The sequence below is a fragment of the Apodemus sylvaticus genome, chromosome 17 (assembly GCF_947179515.1).
Source record: "Apodemus sylvaticus chromosome 17, mApoSyl1.1, whole genome shotgun sequence".
In the NCBI taxonomy this organism is placed as follows: Eukaryota; Metazoa; Chordata; class Mammalia; order Rodentia; family Muridae; genus Apodemus; species Apodemus sylvaticus.
Window position 1 is genome coordinate 49,750,532 of NC_067488.1, and position 17,789 is coordinate 49,768,320.

A 17,789-nucleotide genomic window follows, 5' to 3' on the forward strand; every position below is an offset into this window, starting at 1 on the left:
CTCTGAAAGAGGCTTTTAGCTGCTGAGCCATCGCTCTAGCCCCTCCTTTTTAAAAATGTTTTCTGGGCTGGAGAGATGGCTCGATGGTTAAGAGCTCTTAAGGAATGGTTAAGCCTGCTCTTCAGAAGGTCGAGTTCAATTCCCAGCAACCACATGGTGGCTTACAACAATCCTTAATGATATCTGATGCCCTCTTATGGGATATCTGAAGACAGCTACGGTGTGCTTACATATAATAAATAAATAAATCTTTAAAAAAAATTAAAAAAAATGTTTTCTGAGACCAGGTCTCATGTAGCCAAAGATTCTCTTGAACTTCTGACTTTTCTTCATCCTAGTGCTGGGATTACAGGTGTGCACTGCCACCCCTAGTCTCATGCAGTGTTGGGGACTCAGACTGAAGAGGTTCGTGTGTGCAAGGCAGGCATTTACCAGCTGAGTTGTATCTCCAGCACTCTGGCTTTTGTTTGAGCGCAGCTTCCCTCGTGGCTGGGGAGTAGAACGCCTGCGCAGTTTAGATTTCCTTTGTGGCTGCCGATACTCAGGCACTTTCACCTGCTGTTTGCCATCGCTCTCTTATTTGGAGAAATGTGTATTCAAACATCTTTTAAATTTATTTGTGAATGCTTTGCCTGCACGTATGTCTCTGCATCACATATGTGCAATGCCCTCAGAGGCTAGAAGAGGGCATTAGATCCAGAACTAGAGTTACAACCTGCTGTGAGCTGCGGTGTTGGTACTGGGAATTGAACCCAAGCTCTGGAAGAGCAGCCAGTTCTCTTAGCCACTGAGCCATCTCTCTAACCCCATTTACCTATTTTTAAATTGGACTTTTTGTGACTTTACTGTTCAGTCTTTTACTGTTGAGTCTTTAAAAACAAACAGGACAGAAAAGGGACAAGGCATTGAAAATGACGAGAGAAATTTGTATTAGTTTGTAGAATGGGATTATAGGAATATGGTATATAAAGGCTATTCAACACCCAACACCACTACTACCACTACATACCACCATCAACAATAGAAAACAAAACAAAACAAAACAACGAAAACCCGATCCACTCAATATGGGGGCTCTGGGAAACTGATAGTAGGGCTCATTTTTTTTCTCTCATTAAAAAAAAAAACAAACCCTTCCAGGAGAGGAGTGGTATGGAATGACCTCTCCTTTGCTTTCCTGACAGGGCAAATGAAGCCTGAGGAGCCTCATGACAGTCAGAAATGCCAGTGGTGACCATCAATGCCTAGATGTATGAAGTCCTGCCATCGTCCACAGCACACAATGTCAGGTGGGAGCAAGGCCTGCATACTCACCAGGAGCCGGTAGTGGAGCTGACTTCTGATTTCATAATCAGCCTTCCACTGAGACAGAGCCTCAGCACCTAGCAGGTCTTAGGGCAGTCTGGGCTATGAGGCCTTTTCTCAGAAAACAACCCAAACAACGAAGAGAATCTTCTAGATGAGGGAAGTGGAAAAGGGGGAGAAGAGGCTTTGGGGCTCCTGGATTGATGACTGATGCCGCTGTCTCTGTTAGAGTCTCTAGCTACCTGCTCCCCTGGCCTGTGAATCCTCCAGCTGTGGCAGAGAAGGAGGCAAAGAATCTGTGTTTATATGTTGGACATGCTGTCTGTTTTCCACAGTGCTCGTTTTTAGATTCTCCACCAGCTTCCTCGGCCCTCTCTGTACACCCAGTCTTTTTCATGCTGATTCCCTTGGATAAGGGAGGGCTATCTTACCTCAATGGTGCCTCCACATTTTCATTCATTCATTCATTCATTTTCTGAAATAGCATCTTACTATGTATTCCTGGCTGGCCTGGAATGCGAACTCACTACGTAGACCAGGCTGGCCTCAAATACATATGCCTTTGCTGCGATTAAAGGTGTCTGCTGCTATCATGCCTGGTGTCTGTGCTTTTCTTGATTGTTCTTCTCTCTGGTCTTTGTAGGAAACCACATGCCTTCTGCCAGTGGCCCGTTCTCTGCCTTGACTCCAAGCATATGGCCCCAGGAGATCCTGGCAAAATACTCACAGGTATAACAGTTAGCATAGCCAGGGCCAGCCTGCCATGCTACTGTGCCTTGCATGAAGAGATTTACCTTTGCAAGTATTCTGGGAGTGGATGACCCTCCCAGTGTCCACACAGGGTCATGACTTAGTACTTGAGATGACATTGTAGTTTCTTGAGCTTGTGGGAATCAGTGGGAGGAAGACTAACTGGAGACATGGGAGAACTGAATGACTGACTAGTCAGCCCTTGAGGTTGAATGACAGCCAGAGAAGGCATCATCAAAGGGTGGCCTTTCTCAGGGTGAGTTCCAGCAGTCAGCATATGAGTGTCATCTTTTGGAACTGCTTCACAGTGGATGATAGCAAGCCTTATCCTTACCCTGGTTCTAGAAGGAAGAATCCTCAGAGCAGCCAGAGTTCTACTATGATGAGTTTGGTTTCCGTGTGGACAAGGAAGGTAAGATGGAGCCCCCTTGTGTGTGAGCTTGCTGATGTCCTTGGGAAAATTCTGGCCGCATGTCTTGTATTCCTCTGTATATGACTTCTGAGGTCTGGGAGTTAAGGAGCTAAGGACAGAATATATCTGAGGGTGATGTAAGTTTATTGGAAATTCTAAGTTTTTTGTTGTTTCAAGACAGGGTTTCTCTGTGTAGCCCTGGCTGTCCTGGAACTTGCTCTGTAGACTAGGCTGGCCTTGAACTCACAGAGATCTGCCAGCCTCTGCCTCCCAAGTGCTGGGATTAAAGACATTATTCTTGGGGTTGGAGAGTGGCTCAGTGGTTGAGCCACTCTTGATGACTGCTCTTCCAGAGGTTCTGAGTTCAATTCCCAGCAACCACGTGGTGGCTCACAACCATCTATAATGGGATCCAGTGCCCTTTTCTGGTGTGTCTGAGGACAGCAACAGTGTACTCATATACATAAAATGAATAAATCTTAAAAAAAAGACAACATTCTCTACCACACCTGGGTTTTTGTTTTGTTTTTAACTACTGATCTTTTTTTAAGATACATTTTATTGATCTTTACAAAATAATCAGTTATTTATATTGTAGAAAAGTTAAACAGTGAAGAAAGGGATGAAGATTAAAACAAAAAGAAGAGTATGTTCCAGGACAGTCAGAACTGCACAGAAAAACCCTCTTTGGTGTGTGTGTGTGTGGGGGGGCGGTATTTAAAAAAACAAAAACAAACCTTTAGCCCCACATTTTGAGGAAGCTGCTGCTGTGAGATGCTCTTTTCCTGACACTGTGACTTCTCACCCGTCACACCAGGAGCAGTTCCTATGTTGTTTAAGATGCTTAAAAAACACATTTTTAATGGCTGCATAGTATCATATTACAACAGATTAACTGGTGTTTTTGTAGCCTTGTTTCTTTTCTTTTTAAAGACGGGCCTTTGTACAGAGTCTTGGCTGACCTGGAACTCACTATGCAGACCATGCTGGCCTTAAACTCACAGAGATCCATCTGCTTCTGCCTCTGGTTGCTGGGATTAAAAGTGTGTGCTACCATTCTCAGCATAGCTAAGAGAGCATCTGACTACGTGCTTATTGGGAAGACCGTTTGCCAGAACTGTGACAGCCTGTCCTCAAGAAGAGCAGGAGCAATTCCTTAGCCAAACCACTCAACTTCACTCGTATTTCTTTCTTTCTTTCTTTCTTTTTTTTCTGTTTTCAATGATAATTAATTTTTATTACATTTATGTTTTTTATTAGATATTTTATTTATATTTCAAATGTTATCCCCTTTCCACATTTTCCCTCCCAAATCCCCTATCCCATCCCACTTTCCCCTGTTCACTGACCCATCCATTCCTGCTTCCCTGTCCTGGCATTCCCCTACACTGGGACAGTTAGCTTCACCAAGGGCCTCTCCTCTCATTGATGTCCAACAAGGCCCTCCTCTGCTACATATGCAGCTGAGCTCTGGGTCCCTCCATGTGTACTCTTTGGTTGGTGGTTTAGCCCCTAGGAGCTCTAGGGGTACTGGTTGGTTCATATTGTTGTTCCTCCTATGGGGCTGCAAACACCTTTAGCTCCTTGGGACCTTTCTCTAGCTCCTCCATTGGGGGCCCTGTGCTCAGTTCAGTGGTTGGCTGAGAGCATCCACCTCTGTATTTGTCATTTAGGCAGTAGTTTTCCTTGGTCTTCTAATTTGCAAGAACATGGAAGTTAAACAAACACTGAGGTTGAGAGGGACACGGAGGACTTTCTAGAATAATGGAAATCAATCTGCGTTGATAGGTCACCAAATTTAGGGTTGAGAGTGCTCACAGATGTGCAGAACAGTGTTTTGACTTTTGTTTATTGACAACCATCAAGATGCACACTTAGGACTTGGGCATTTTCTCTGTGTAATGTTGACAAGGTTGAGGTTTTTAGGGCCAGCTTGGATAAGAGCTTGGTTTAGGATGAGTGCTGAGGAGGCTGTGGTTAACTCACCACACAGATGGTCTGCTGACCACAGACTTTGTCCTCGTGGGTTCATGGAGTTCATGAGGCTATGGTGCCTTGTGCTTTCTTCCCATTTATGTTCCCAAAGATGGTCTTGACCACAGAATTCCCATTCTGGTGGAGAGACAGGCTGTAATCAAGCAGAAATAAAGCATGCTGGGGGCAAGAAGACCTACAAAGATCAGTCCATGGATAGCAGAGAGGGAGGCGAAATAGTTACAAGGCCGGGAGGTGGTGGCGCACGCCTATAATCCCAGCACTTGGGAAGCAGAGGCAGGCGGATTTCTGAGTTCGAGGCCAGCCTGGTCTACAGAGTGAGTTCCAGGACAGCCAGGGCTACAAAGAGAAACCCTGTCTCGAAAAACAAAAACAAAAATGAAATAGTTACACACAGGGAGTTAAGTGAGGCTCCTCTGGGAAGACTGAATGGAGACTCGGTGGAGAGGAGGGGAGTATAATGGAGAGCAGTGACGGGCAAAGTTGCCAAGGAGTGAATGGGTTTGCTGAGGAGAAATGGCGTGGGGGGAGTAAGAAGGCAGGGGTGAGGTAAGGATGGAGCCTAGGAAGCCTTCGATTTTGAGCTTGAGATTGGGGTGGGGGATGGGGGATGAGACATTTCTGACAGTGACATGATCTGACATGTCCTACACACATAAAGTAAATATAATTTAAAAAAATGAAAAGAAAAAACAAAAAAGAAATGGTCCAGGAACCCCATTGCATTGGATTGAATTTGGAATTTAGGGCACATGGATGGCTCCTTGTGCCTGCAGAGCCTCTGGAGGATGGAGACCTGGTTTCCGGGCCAGGCTGCTTTGAGAAGAGGGTCTGCTTGGCTCTCCCTCACCACTAAGAAGACTGTGTAGCTGGAGCTTCCACTGCTGTGGGCAGTGCCGTCTGTTTCAGAGGAGCCACCTGGCCTCGAGACAGCTCTAAGCGAACTAAGAGAACACATCAGGGCAGACTGGGCTGCTGTGGAGAGTGTGGAGTGAGGAACACATTTTCCTCCTCCTCTGTTCTCTTGTGGAAGGTTCTGAGCCTGGATGCAGCCAGATGACAGGCTCACCCCTGGTAGAGGACCCCCCACAGAGGCTACGTTGGCAGGCTCACCTGGAGTTTACCCACAACCATGATGTTGGGGATCTCACCTGGGACAAGATTGCAGTCTCCCTTCCCCGCTCTGAGAAACTCCGTTCCCTAGTGCTGGCTGGCATCCCACATGGCATGAGGCCACAGGTAAGATGCCCACAAAGGCAAGGATCTCCTAGGGGGTTGAGAGTGCCCTGGTCTGTCACAAGACAAACTGCTACATGACTTCTCCCTCCAGTTGTGGATGCGGCTATCTGGAGCGCTGCAGAAGAAGAGGAACTCTGAGTTGTCCTACCGTGAGATTGTAAAGAACAGCTCCAATGATGAGACCATCGCTGCCAAACAGGTAACATGGGGCAGTCAGCCAGTCAGGAGGAAGTGCTGGGCAGAGCCTGTCACCTCTGACTGCCCCCTTGCTGGTCTCCTTAGCAGGGTGGGTAGCCCTTTTACTCATGAATGTGGCCTAGAGTAAACTTGCTCCTGTCCAGGTCCTTCAGGGCTGCAGGGAGAGTTTTCTAAAGGTCCCAGTGTGTGGGAAGGACGTGGAGATGGCTCCACATGAGGAAGAGCAAGACATTTTAAAGATAGGTCTGGGTGCTGAGGTAGGAGGCAGGCAGCAGGTCCTCAGTGATGGCACACATCATCCAGAAGGCATCCTCCTCCTCAGGAACAGCAGGAGACAGGCAGCCACCTTGGCAGAGAGGGGAACATGGGGGTCCTACCCAAATATCCCTATGAATCAGAAAAGGGGTTCCCAGGTGGCTGGTGTGGGCTCAGTTTTATACCTGATGGGATCTAATCCTGGAGAGGGGAGGGTTAGCCTTGGCCTGGACTGTAAGGAATCCTATTCCTGGGACAGAAGCAAGCCACCTACAGCTTCTCAGAATGGGCATCAGTCTACAGTTGCATCAAACAAGGTCTTTTGGGGTGGTGTGGGGATCTGACAGATCGAAAAGGACCTGCTCCGTACCATGCCCAGCAACGCCTGCTTTGCCAATGTGAACAGCATCGGGGTTCCCCGCCTGCGCAGAGTCCTCCGAGCACTGGCCTGGCTTTACCCAGAGATTGGCTACTGCCAGGGCACAGGCATGGTGAGCAGCCTGGGAGGCAACTGGTACACCAGGGTCTTCTCCTGGTCTAACTGAGGCATGTTTTCCCTTAAGGTGCTGTAAGGGTGGGAGGCAGGGATTGACCTGGGAGTTCCCAAGGCCATGGGGTCTTTTTCACCCCAGGGGCCCTCTCAACCAGCCCGAAGAGGTGTGCCTTCAGAAGGTGTCCCCACGAGCCTTTCCTGAGTACCTATCCTAGAGTGGATCACCTTTTCTGATTCATAGGGATATTTGGGTAGGACCCCCATGTTCCCCTCTCTGCCTAGGTGGCTGCCTGTCTCCTGCTGTTCCTGGAGGAGGAAGATGCCTTCTGGATGATGTGTGCCATCATTGAGGACCTGCTGCCTGCCTCCTACTTCAGCACTACCCTGCTGGGTGTCCAGACTGACCAGCGGGTCCTGCGCCACCTGATTGTCCAGTACCTGCCTCGCTTAGACAAGCTGTTGCAGGAGCATGACATTGGTGAGACCTGATTGCCTTCTCCAAGATCCAGGGATCTCAAGATGCTAGTGCCAACTCTGAGCTCTGAGGTTTCGAGGCAGCAGAGGCTGATGACCAGGCTGCAGGCAGAGGCTCATGTGGTTTATGTTGCTTTTGTCTTTTGCATTCTGGCCCCTTCCCATCCCTTCTCCCCCCACTCTGCTGCAATCTGGGAGCTGACCCATACTTGCCCAGGCTGTTCCTACAGGTGGCATTTTTGGTGTCTATTGGCAGAGCTGTCTCTGATCACACTACACTGGTTCCTCACGGCCTTTGCCAGCGTCGTACACATCAGACTGCTGCTGCGCATCTGGGACCTGTTTTTCTACGAGGGCTCCCTGGTGCTGTTCCAGACTACACTGGGCATGCTGCGCCTTAAGGTGCTTGCAGGGTCTTTTCTCCACTAGTCAGGGCTACCTCGCTTATAGACGGAACAGGAAAGCAAGTGCCAAATACCGTGGCCCTGGGGTCATCCTCTGGGTCCAGTCTTCATCATAGTGCTGCCTGAGAGAAGCCTTGAGTGTGGGTATGCTGGGGACCTTCCTGGGTGTGCTAAAGGGCACAGGCTTCCGATGATGGCCCAGTGCCGCGCTCCCTTACTCTCCCACTCGCAGGAGGAGGAGCTGATACAGTCAGAGAACTCCGCTTCCATCTTCAACACTCTGTCAGACATTCCTGCACAGATGGGTGATGCAGAGCTGCTGCTGGGGGAGGCCATGCGGCTGGCTGGCTCCCTCACTGAGGTGGCTGTGGAGACCCAGCGCCGCAAGCATCTAGCCTACCTTATTGCAGACCAAGGCCAGACCCTGGGGACGAGCACCACCACCAACCTCTCTCAGGTGGGCTGAGTAGGGAGGCCCTGTCTTTGCCAAATCATGGCGTTCTCAAGGAAGCCCAGATTGAGGGGGTGTGGGGACAGACTGGCCCTTCCCTGCTGAGCCACTGTCTATCCCAAAGGCTCTGCATCTGCCTACAAAGACCCAGTTAGACCATCAGATGGCCACTAGGGGGTGATGTAGGCTTCCTTGGTGACATGCATTCCTGAACTCTGAACTGGGTAGTTGAAGAGTAGGACATCATCCATAGCCTGAGCTGAAGATAATGGCTTGATCTCAAAGTCAGCTTCAGTTGTTAGGAATGCCTAGGCACTAGTGAGTCACAAGCAAGTTAGTGTCTTCCCTTCTTTCCTGAGTGGCTACTTTGCCCACTGCCGATCAGCTGTCCTCTCCACAGGTTGTACGGCGCAGGACCCAGCGGAGGAAGTCTGGCATCACCTCCCTGCTCTTTGGTGAGCCCAAGTGTGAGTTTGTAATGCCTCTTCTAGAGGTTGGGCAGGACCAGTTACAATGCCAGTGTGCCTTCTAGGAGAGGACGACCTAGAAGCTCTCAAGGCAAAGAACATCAAGCAAACGGAGCTAGTAGCCGACCTTCGCGAAGCCATTTTGCGTGTGGCTCGCCACTTCCAGTGCACGGACCCCAAGAACTGTAGTATAGTGAGTGGCAGGCTCCCCTCAACTTGAGGCTCTCTTTCCCCAGCCCATTCTTGGCACTGAGGCTCCTCCTTCACTGTGGGCCTTTCCTTTCTGGCAGGAGCTGACCCCAGACTACAGCATGGAGAGCCACCAGCGGGACCATGAGAACTATGTGGCATGCTTACGCAGCCACCGGCGCCGGGCCAAGGCCCTGCTGGACTTCGAGCGGCATGATGATGATGAGCTAGGCTTCCGCAAAAATGACATCATCACGGTGTGTATGGGCCTAGCACGCATGCTTCCTGCTGCCTCCTCCCCACCTTCCCTGTAGCGAGCTGATATTGTTGAATAAGCTTGAGCTCAGCCTGGCAGGTAATGAGGACACCTGCTTTGTGAAGGCCCTGAGCCCTGGCCTGTTCTCTCCTGCAGATCATTTCTCAGAAGGATGAGCACTGCTGGGTGGGTGAGCTGAACGGCCTGCGAGGTGAGGGCTTTTGTCTGCTGCAGGCTGGCAAGGATGGCCTTTGCTCTGTCTAGTCCTGTAGCTGCAAACCCCTGGCCTCTGAGGGTGCTGGGCGTTCTTTCTTGGTCTTCTAGGCATGCATGGCCTACTTGAAGGTTCTGGGTGGTTTGTGAGCCCTTTGTTCTTGGACCTTGGGGAGAAGGGTTGGGACAGCTGCTACTGCTCCCCACATAGCTGCTTCCCCCCACAGGCTGGTTTCCAGCCAAGTTTGTGGAGGTCCTGGATGAGCGAAGCAAAGAGGTAAGAATGTGGAGCTGCTCCTTGTTGCAACCCTTAGTGTAGGAACATCTACCAGGTCCATGTCCCAAGTGAGCCCTGTCTTGTGACAGCTGCCAGGGTGACAGGAGGGGGTGGCTGGCTGTAGGTGCCAGGCTAGCACTTCTCAAATGTTCTCTCCATTAGTACTCCATTGCGGGGGACGACTCTGTGACGGAAGGAGTAACAGACCTCGTGCGCGGGACCCTCTGCCCAGCCCTCAAGGCCCTGTTTGAACATGGACTGAAGAAGCCATCCTTGCTTGGAGGGGCTTGCCACCCCTGGCTGTTTATCGAGGAGGTGAGCACCATTGGTTGCCTTCTCAGTACTACAGGGCCCATGGTGCTCACCTCAGCCTTTCCTGGGTTCCTGGAGGAGGTGGAAGGAGCTGGTAGGGCAGTGGCATGCGTTCACCCATCCCTGTCCTCATGTCCACCACAGGCAGCGGGCCGGGAAGTCGAGAGAGACTTTGATTCCGTGTACTCCCGCCTGGTGCTCTGTAAGACATACAGGTACATACCTACCGCCTGTGTTATCTGCAGTGTCCAGCATGGCAACCAGTGATGGCACTCTTGTTCTTACAGGTTGGATGAAGATGGCAAAGTCCTGACTCCTGAAGAGTTGCTGTACCGGGTAAGTTACTTGTAGCATTCTTTTTTTTTTTTTCTTTTTTTTGGATTTGGTGTTTTCGAGACAGGGTTTCTCTGTGTAGCCCTGGCTGTTCTGGAACTCACTCTATAGACCAGGCTGGCGTCGAACTCAGAAATCCACCTGCCTCTGCCTCCCAGAGTGCTGAGATTACAGGCGTGCGCCACCACCGCCCGGCCTTGCCAGCATTCTTAAGATCTCTCTGGCCAGCCACTTGGCACTTAAGTGACAGTGTGTCCTCCTCAGGCTGTGCAGTCTGTGAATGTGACCCATGATGCAGCACACGCACAAATGGATGTCAAGCTCCGTTCGCTTATCTGCGTGGGGCTCAAGTAAGTATGGGGGGGGTGGTTCTTCAAAGGATACCCAGGTCAGGGCCAGTGTGAGAGAAGGTCCTCAGGGATTCTGGACTCATTGGGGGCTTCCCGGACCTTCCTACAAAGGGTGCTCAGGAGCTCCTGGGAAGGGGTTGCAAGTTGGGGTCTCCAGGCCCTAGCCTCATCCTTCTTGCTTGTTCTCAGTGAACAGGTCCTACACCTGTGGCTGGAGGTACTCTGCTCCAGCTTGCCCACTGTGGAGAAGTGGTACCAGCCCTGGTCCTTCCTGCGCAGCCCTGGCTGGGTTCAGATCAAGTGTGAGCTCCGGTGAGTGGGCAACTCTGCAGGGCTTAGAACTTGGTGGTAAAGGAAGCTGGCAGGTTGGCAGAAGAGCCCAGCATGACCAGAGACTGTTCTTTGTTCCCTAGCGTCCTCTGCTGCTTTGCCTTCAGCCTCTCCCAGGACTGGGAGCTCCCTGCTAGGAGAGAGGTGAGTATGTGGCTTGGTCCCTGGCATTGGTTTGCCCGGAGGGCTGTGGTACAATCTGGGCTGAAGAAGTGACCTGTGTGGTTCCAGGGTGGTCCCTGCCCGTGACTGGGGCTGTTCTGTGCACAGGAGGAGAAGCAGCCACTGAAGGAGGGTGTTCAGGACATGCTGGTGAAGCACCATCTTTTCAGCTGGGACATAGATGGATGACGGTCCACAGCTGCTCTGTGGCTCCCAGGCCTACCCATCTCAGACTGTCCGGCAGGCTCCTCCCGTCAATAGAGGGCAGCGCCCTGGGCAGCCTCGGGCCTCACTCATCAAGCTAGGAGGTTCAGGGAAAGGCACACTCCAGAGCTTACTCAGGACCCATGATCAATGTCTGGGCCTCCCTAGTTCAGGCTCCCACGGTTGGCAAAAGCATACACTGGTGGCCAGCTCAGCTGCTTTCCTTAACATGGTCCCGAGGAGTGTCCTGCAGGAAGCCCTGGGTGCCAGCCAGATGGTATTAGAACCAAAAATGGTGTGAAGCAGAGAGCCACACCTCTGCTGGACCCTGCTCAGGAAGTGGGTAGGCTAACGGCTGATAAAGGCCTGTTGACCTTTATTATAAATAAACCTTTTGTGAGAGCAAGCCTCCCATCTTTTGTTGAGCCAAGCCCTGAGTTCACAAAGGTTATCCCATCCGAAATGGTCTGACTTCTTGGCTCTTCCTGAATGTTTATTTCACCTGATGCAATGAGTGCTACTATGTGGCCTCTAGATACCAACATGGAACAGACCCAGGACCCCAGCCATACTTTTCAACCCTGATGGATCAAATACACCAGACTGGCAAGTCCGTGTTTTTGTTTTATTTTAAAAAGTTCACACAGCTTCCCCGCCTTTGTCCCAGCACTGCTTTTGATGGCTCTATCCCTTCTCTGTACTGAGTCAGGACAGAACAAGGCTAGTGTTGGGCAGAAGGTACCTCGCAGCCCAGCAGATGCACTGGGACCTACCCCACTCCCAGGCCAGGGTGGCTACAGTGGGGAGTGGGACGGAATGTGGGTGGGTGGAGGAGCTCCTGGAGGAGGACCAGGAAGCACCTCTGCCCTTGTGGCACTAAAGAGCCAGGAAGCAGGACAGCATGGCGTGTAGGCAATGGCAGGTGTCTGTCTACGTGTCACATACATGTGTGGGGTGGGCCTGGACAGAGCTGCATGCCAGGTTGGGTACTGGGTCACATAGCACACTTTTCACAATGACCCTGTATCAAGCCCCAAGCAGTCCTCCAGGCTTTTTACATGTGAAAGCAGGTGGAAGTAGCCACACCCATTTCCCACCACCCCTAAAAATATATGTATATATGTAAGTTGATATATAATAATATAGAGGTATGTACATCTATACAGATTTTTGCCACCACTGGTTATACTATACACCAAGACTAAAATGGCAGCGTGCCGGGTCCTGGGACTGGCTGGAATAGGGAATGGGTGAGTAGAGGCCTGGCTGGTTTCTTCCTTGCAGTGAAGGAATGGGAGATGGCTCTAAGCTCACCTGGGCAAAAAAACTTCACCCAGATGTGCACCTCTGACCTCAGAAAAGGAGGTCGAATTGAACTGGCTCTGGCCAGCCTCCCAAAACCTCAGCATGGGCCCAGAGTTGTTTCCTGACAGCTTATGCCCACTGCCCAGGGTGAACCTGAGCCATACAGGGTTTCTGCTGCCGCCTCTAGGGACTGTGATTGTCGAGGCCCACAGTCACAGGAAGCATACACTGGCTGTGGTTCTGTGGCTCCCCAACTTCTGACCCTTCCCTTGCGCATGTCTAGAGTCAGAGGGCTACAAGCAGGAATCCCAGTGGAGTTGCAAGTCGTGGCCATCCAGGAAGTCCATCGAGAAGAGGCTGGGGGCTGCAGTGCTGAGGGGAGCCAGGCTGAGCACAGGGCCACCAGATGACAGCTCCAGCCAGTCCATGCTGTCTAGGTGGCCAACAGCCAGGTCCAGGCCCATACCACTGCTGGGCTCAGGAGCGAAGTGCAATTCAGAGGTGTCCATGGGGGATGGAGGATGGTCCAGGATGGCAGAGCTGCTCAGCATCTGGCTGTGGAGGTCATCAATGAGGGAAAGGGGTTCTGGTCCCTCATGCCCACTTGTCAGCAGGGGCAGCCCTGTGCTGCTCTCTAGGAAGTCTTCAAGGCGCCCTGGGAGGGTGGGGGAACCTGGTGGAGGAGCAGCCTGGGGGAGTTCACTCAAAGGCGAGGGTTGTGGTGTCAATGGAGGCCCGTACGCTGCTGCTGGAGGTGACTTGTCCTTGCCTGGTAGGGATGGTGGCTCTTTGAAATCTGCTGAAATCTCTGCCGACAGAGACAGTTAATGGGGTCAGAAAGTGATATGACAGTCAGTCCATACCACAAACCAGAGAAAAATCTACTGACTACAGACTTAAGTATGGGAGTTAAAAACCTACAATTGGCTGGAGCTGAAGATGAGCGGTGCAGTGCTTGCCTGGTACACATGCATACACCAAAAAATAAAATGGAAAGCTATGTCACCGAATGGAGGAGCTGTAGGCCAGATTTGTTAAGGGAATTCATACGCCCAGAAGGTATAAACCATTTGTAAAATGTTGATATTCAAAAATGGGCAAAGGATAGGTGTTTTCTTCAAGGATCTACACATTGCTGTAGCAGTTTATAGCATCACTGGTCATTAGGGAAATGCAATGCCAAGTCACAGGAAAATAGCTGGTAGGGGGCTGGAGGTGTTGGTTAGAAGCAGAGAACAGATTAACATTAACTTATGGTTCCCAGCACCATAAGTGTTTTTAAGGAAATAGGGTCATGTGCATGGCAAGGAAAGATGAAATAGCTCAGAGCAGCTTTGGAAGCAGTATGATCTAGTACTCTCAGTTGTGGGTATGTACCCTAGAGACTATGACAACAGCTGCATTCACACACAGTTTAAGTGTCAAATAATGGACAAGTGGATGAGGACATGCTAAGTGAAATTATTCACGGGCTGACCAAAACCACAGGAATGTCAGAATCAGACAGGGTGGGGCTGAAGTTCATCTAGTGTGTTCAGGTTTTAGTTTAGGAAGATGTAAATGTTTGAGATGTAGATAGTGACAATGCCAACACACTTAATACAACTGAACTGTCACAATAAAACATTATACAAACCCTCCATGTCTCTCTTGTCCCTGGTCAACTATTCCTGCCTGTGAGGCTGTTCACTGATGCCCCCACCTGCCCCTTCCTGGCATCAAGTGTCCCTTGGGGGACATCCAGTACTGTAGCTGCTCCTCTTCTGCCATCCCTCAAACACCAGATTTCAGAGTCGCAACTCCTTCAAGCAGTATGTCCCCGCTTTCCCTGTGGCATTTGTTCTGGACACAGTGGCAGCTAAAGCTCAGGCCTGGGATTCTTCTGAACTCTAGTTCAACTCCCTGCACTCTGGTGGTGTCAGAGTCCACTCGGGCTCTGTGGCAGATCCAGCAGCAGATGTTTGCCTTAGGCCCGAGAATTGCTGATCACCAAGCACTACTCCCCTGGCTGCTCTCCAGCTCACTGCTGTGTCATCTTCCTGATATTCTTGCATAGCCACAATCACCACAGCAGTGAAGACCCTGTGTCAGACCACACTGTCCTAGGCTATGTATACTGCTGCCCGGGACCAGGCACCCTTATGATCTAGCTGTGACCCCATGTTCTTTGCCTTCTTCCTTCTTGGTGCTGCCTTGGCCTTGGTGCAGTGCTGCCCCTCGGTACTTGGATGGTTCTGCGTTTCTGTAGAAACGTAGGCCATGTTCACCTGACTGCAGGGCTGGGGGGCGGGGGGGTGTCAAGCAGCTGTGGGGACAAGTAGCCAAGGAGTATTTGTCAAAGGAATGTGCCTGCTAGGACCTTCAAGATGGTATTAGGCCTGCTGCTCTGGAACAAATAGCAAGTCTGACTAGAGGTAAGGGAGACAGCTGCGGAGGGGTTTTTACCTCCGCTCTGAATAAGAATATCAAACAGATCATCCATGTGCTGACTGGAGGAGCCATTTTCCTGTGGGACAGAAATAGAAATCATGAAAGTCTAGAATGGTCACCGGATACTGTCTAAGCTCAGGTATGCCAACCTAGCTTGTGCTTCTGCCTTGTCCTGGATGTTTCCCATGCTCTTCATGGACCCGCTTCTGAAGCTCATCCCCCAACTCCTGTGAGACTGAGGCACTGCCCATGTGGGGAGTAAGTAAATGTAATGCCTACTGCCTTACATTTTTATTTATTGTACATATGGGAGTGTATGTGCATGCTGTATGTGGAGGTCAGAAGACAGTCTGCATGAGTTCGAGGCCAGCCTGGTCTACAGAGTGAGTTCCAGGACAGCCAGGGCTACACAGAGAAACCCTGTCTCAAAAAAACCAAAAAAAAAAGTCCGCAGGAATCAGTTTTCTCCTTCCACCATGTGGATCCTGAGGCTCAAACTCTGGTTGTCAGGGAAGTGCCCTAATCTTGCTTACAGCACCCCAGCTCCTAGCATCCTCACCTGCTGCTTAGGCTGCTGAGTCACAGTCTCTTCATAGCCAGGCGGCTCCTTCTTCAGCAGAGATGTGGGGGTTGCAAATGAAGGCTGAGGTGGGCGCTCCAGGTCCATCTGGGCAGGTGGACCGGGGGCTGGAGAACCAGGCGGGGACAAGGGCTGGATGGGAGAATGGGAGAAACAGTTGTTGGTGGGGGTAGAGACAAGGCAAGGCTCCAAATTTGCCTCCTTCACTGCCCACAAACTTTTGGGAGCTCTTGTGGATAGGGAAGAAGAGATACAGAATGGGGTAAGTATGAGGCTGTGAGGTGACAGAGCACCAGGCCTCAAGGAAGTCCCTTCAGGAAGTCAGGTCCTGAGTCTGATAATGCAGCCTGCACAAGACAGTGTTCCTTCTCCACCCAGACATACCACCCCAGCCTGCCCCAGTTCCTCAGCTACCTGCTGGGGGCTCCCTGTAGGCAAGCCAGGGCCATCTGCATTCTTATTGGTCACAGTGAGGATGAGGTGAGTCCCTGTAGAGTCAGTGACCAAGGTTGGAGGGCTGACCCTCTTGAGGAAGCTGGTGCCCTGTGAGCCCAAGAGCAGCTGGGAGCCAGGGGCCAGATCTGGCTCAGGTGGCCCAGCTTCCTGCTTCACAACCACAGGTGGGGACTCTGGGGCTGGGGCCTGAGCGTCTCCATGGTTGGCAGTGGAAACCACTAGGCCAGGGCCAAAGGCACAGGCAGAGCCCTGGGGCTGACAGCTCAGCTGGCAACTGGAGAAACCACTTTCCCTCTTCACAGGGCTGCTGGCTGGGGCTGGCTGCTGGGACCGCTTCTGCTGCTCCAGCTGTAGCCGCAGCAGCTCAACCAGCTGTTGCTTCTGTTGGAGCATTCGGGTCAGCTCCTCAATCTGCTTGTCTTTCTCCTGCAGCATCTGGTCCTTGTCCAGTCCCTCCAGCTCAGCCCGGGCACCAGGGCTTAGACAGCAGGACGCAGCACGGGCACCCTCCTCCTTCACGATCTGTAGTGGGGAGGCCTGCAGGGTGAGCTGTGTCAGCGGCGATGTCACCATTTCGCCAAAGGCATCCCCAGGTGTGGAATTCTCATCACCCGTGCTGAGCAGTGAGCGCTCTGAAGGGGTGGGAGACACGGGGGGTGTGGAGCCTGTGCTGCCAAACTTCACCATGCCATTGCTGGTTACTGTGGCCACCACCATCTCAGCTGGTGCAAGGCCTGCTGTTACAAGAGCTGACCCTGTGCTTAGCAGGGCCGCAGGGAAGGCGACCACTACCTCACCAGCCTTGGACAGGACAGAGGTGGTGGCAGGAGCCTTGGGGGCTCCTGGAGCTGGGCTGACTTGGTCTTGGTAGGCACGCAGGCGTTCAATCAGCTCTGTCTTGGTGCCTGAGACAGGAAGCGACCGCAACTTCAGCTCCTGCTTCAGCTCTGCCACCTGCAGGGGTTAGAGTTAGAGCAGCTGGGAACCAGGGGAGGTAGGGGGATGGGACAAGCTGAAGGACAGGCTATGAGAGGTGGGAGGCTAGCAGGAAGTTAGTCCTTCACCTGGGTTCCTCGGGCCATTCCAGATGATTCCCGAGTCTTTTACCCTCCTAGAGTACTCTCCCCCAGCCCCGCATGGTGCTTGCAGCTCAATTTCTACATTGGCTACACTGGACAAGAAAAGCTCACAGAGTAATTCAACCTTGAGGTCATAAAGTTACTGAGCAGCAAGGACAGGGCTTAAGTTCAGCTGGAGTCCATCAGCCCAAGACTCATAAATGTAGTCTTGCTGGGAGAACCAGGTTCTGACACAGGAGGACAATATTTAAGGAAGACGTTGGCCATCCCACCTTCTGATCAGTGGCAGAGAAAACAGGCTGAGCGCAGGCTGAGCCATTGGCACTGACTGGCAGTGTGGAGGTGGGCAAAATCGACAGCCCTGCCTGCTCTTCTTCCAGAGGGAGCAAGCCTGCTGCTACTCACAGACTACCACATGATAATAGAGAATGAGATTTGCCCCCAGCCCCACACACGTACACACGGGCTGATACTGTTATGACCACGGGCCTGAGAGGCCTTACGGAAGGCTCTAAAGTGCTCCTTTGAGAGCAGACCAGATCTAGCCACCTCTGCCTTCCATCTTGTGGTCATGGGCCCCTTATCCCTCATGGGAGAGACCTAGTCTTCCAATGAGAAGGGTCAGCCACCTACCTTCATGTCATCCAGGTTGGCTGGCAGGGCTCCTGGTTTGCCAGCTAGTGCAGTGCTGTTCTGACGTGCCAGCCCACCGGGCCCTGGGGTGCCTGAGCTAGAGCTGCTACTGGTGGAGAGGCTGCGTGATGGGGTGGGGGCACTGCTTCCAGGGGTCTCACCCGCAGGCCTGAGGCAAGACAGAAACAAACTGCTTCAGTACCTCCCTAACCTCTGCAGGTAGTGGGCCCCCATGTC

At 51.7% G+C, this 17,789-nt stretch overlaps 2 protein-coding genes across 5 annotated transcripts in view; one reads left to right on the top strand and one right to left on the bottom strand.

The window, feature by feature from the left end:
• Sgsm3 (small G protein signaling modulator 3) overlaps window positions 1-11,682 on the top strand; it is a 36,353-nt gene extending 24,671 nt beyond the window's left edge. Inside the window, exons 2-22 of one of the 3 annotated variants that reach the window (XM_052161255.1) lie at window positions 1,185-1,289; window positions 1,949-2,034; window positions 2,401-2,467; window positions 5,496-5,701; window positions 5,793-5,900; window positions 6,502-6,645; window positions 6,930-7,125; window positions 7,378-7,523; window positions 7,758-7,982; window positions 8,362-8,431; window positions 8,509-8,636; window positions 8,734-8,889; window positions 9,045-9,099; window positions 9,329-9,378; window positions 9,541-9,693; window positions 9,835-9,905; window positions 9,978-10,026; window positions 10,288-10,373; window positions 10,563-10,685; window positions 10,787-10,847; window positions 10,935-11,682. In XM_052161255.1, the coding sequence (XP_052017215.1) occupies window positions 1,241-1,289; window positions 1,949-2,034; window positions 2,401-2,467; window positions 5,496-5,701; window positions 5,793-5,900; window positions 6,502-6,645; window positions 6,930-7,125; window positions 7,378-7,523; window positions 7,758-7,982; window positions 8,362-8,431; window positions 8,509-8,636; window positions 8,734-8,889; window positions 9,045-9,099; window positions 9,329-9,378; window positions 9,541-9,693; window positions 9,835-9,905; window positions 9,978-10,026; window positions 10,288-10,373; window positions 10,563-10,685; window positions 10,787-10,847; window positions 10,935-10,952 (2,247 nt within the window). In that variant the 5' untranslated portion in view covers window positions 1,185-1,240 and the 3' untranslated portion in view covers window positions 10,953-11,682. The remainder of the gene's footprint in view (window positions 1-1,184; window positions 1,290-1,948; window positions 2,035-2,400; window positions 2,468-5,495; window positions 5,702-5,792; window positions 5,901-6,501; window positions 6,646-6,929; window positions 7,126-7,377; window positions 7,524-7,757; window positions 7,983-8,361; window positions 8,432-8,508; window positions 8,637-8,733; window positions 8,890-9,044; window positions 9,100-9,328; window positions 9,379-9,540; window positions 9,694-9,834; window positions 9,906-9,977; window positions 10,027-10,287; window positions 10,374-10,562; window positions 10,686-10,786; window positions 10,848-10,934) is intronic. The other 2 variants (XM_052161253.1, XM_052161254.1) reach the window with 2 other exon arrangements.
• The window catches only part of Mrtfa (myocardin related transcription factor A), a 92,408-nt gene continuing 86,299 nt past the window's right edge, over window positions 11,681-17,789 (bottom strand). The window contains exons 9-14 of one of the 2 annotated variants that reach the window (XM_052161252.1): window positions 17,553-17,721; window positions 16,633-16,794; window positions 15,799-16,377; window positions 15,364-15,516; window positions 14,820-14,880; window positions 11,681-13,182 (exon numbers count right to left, since the gene is read on the bottom strand). In XM_052161252.1, coding sequence (XP_052017212.1) covers window positions 12,668-13,182; window positions 14,820-14,880; window positions 15,364-15,516; window positions 15,799-16,377; window positions 16,633-16,794; window positions 17,553-17,721 — 1,639 coding nt within the window. In that variant the 3' untranslated portion in view covers window positions 11,681-12,667. Of the gene's footprint in view, window positions 13,183-14,819; window positions 14,881-15,363; window positions 15,517-15,798; window positions 16,795-17,552; window positions 17,722-17,789 lie in introns of both variants that reach the window. The other variant, XM_052161251.1, reaches the window with a different exon arrangement.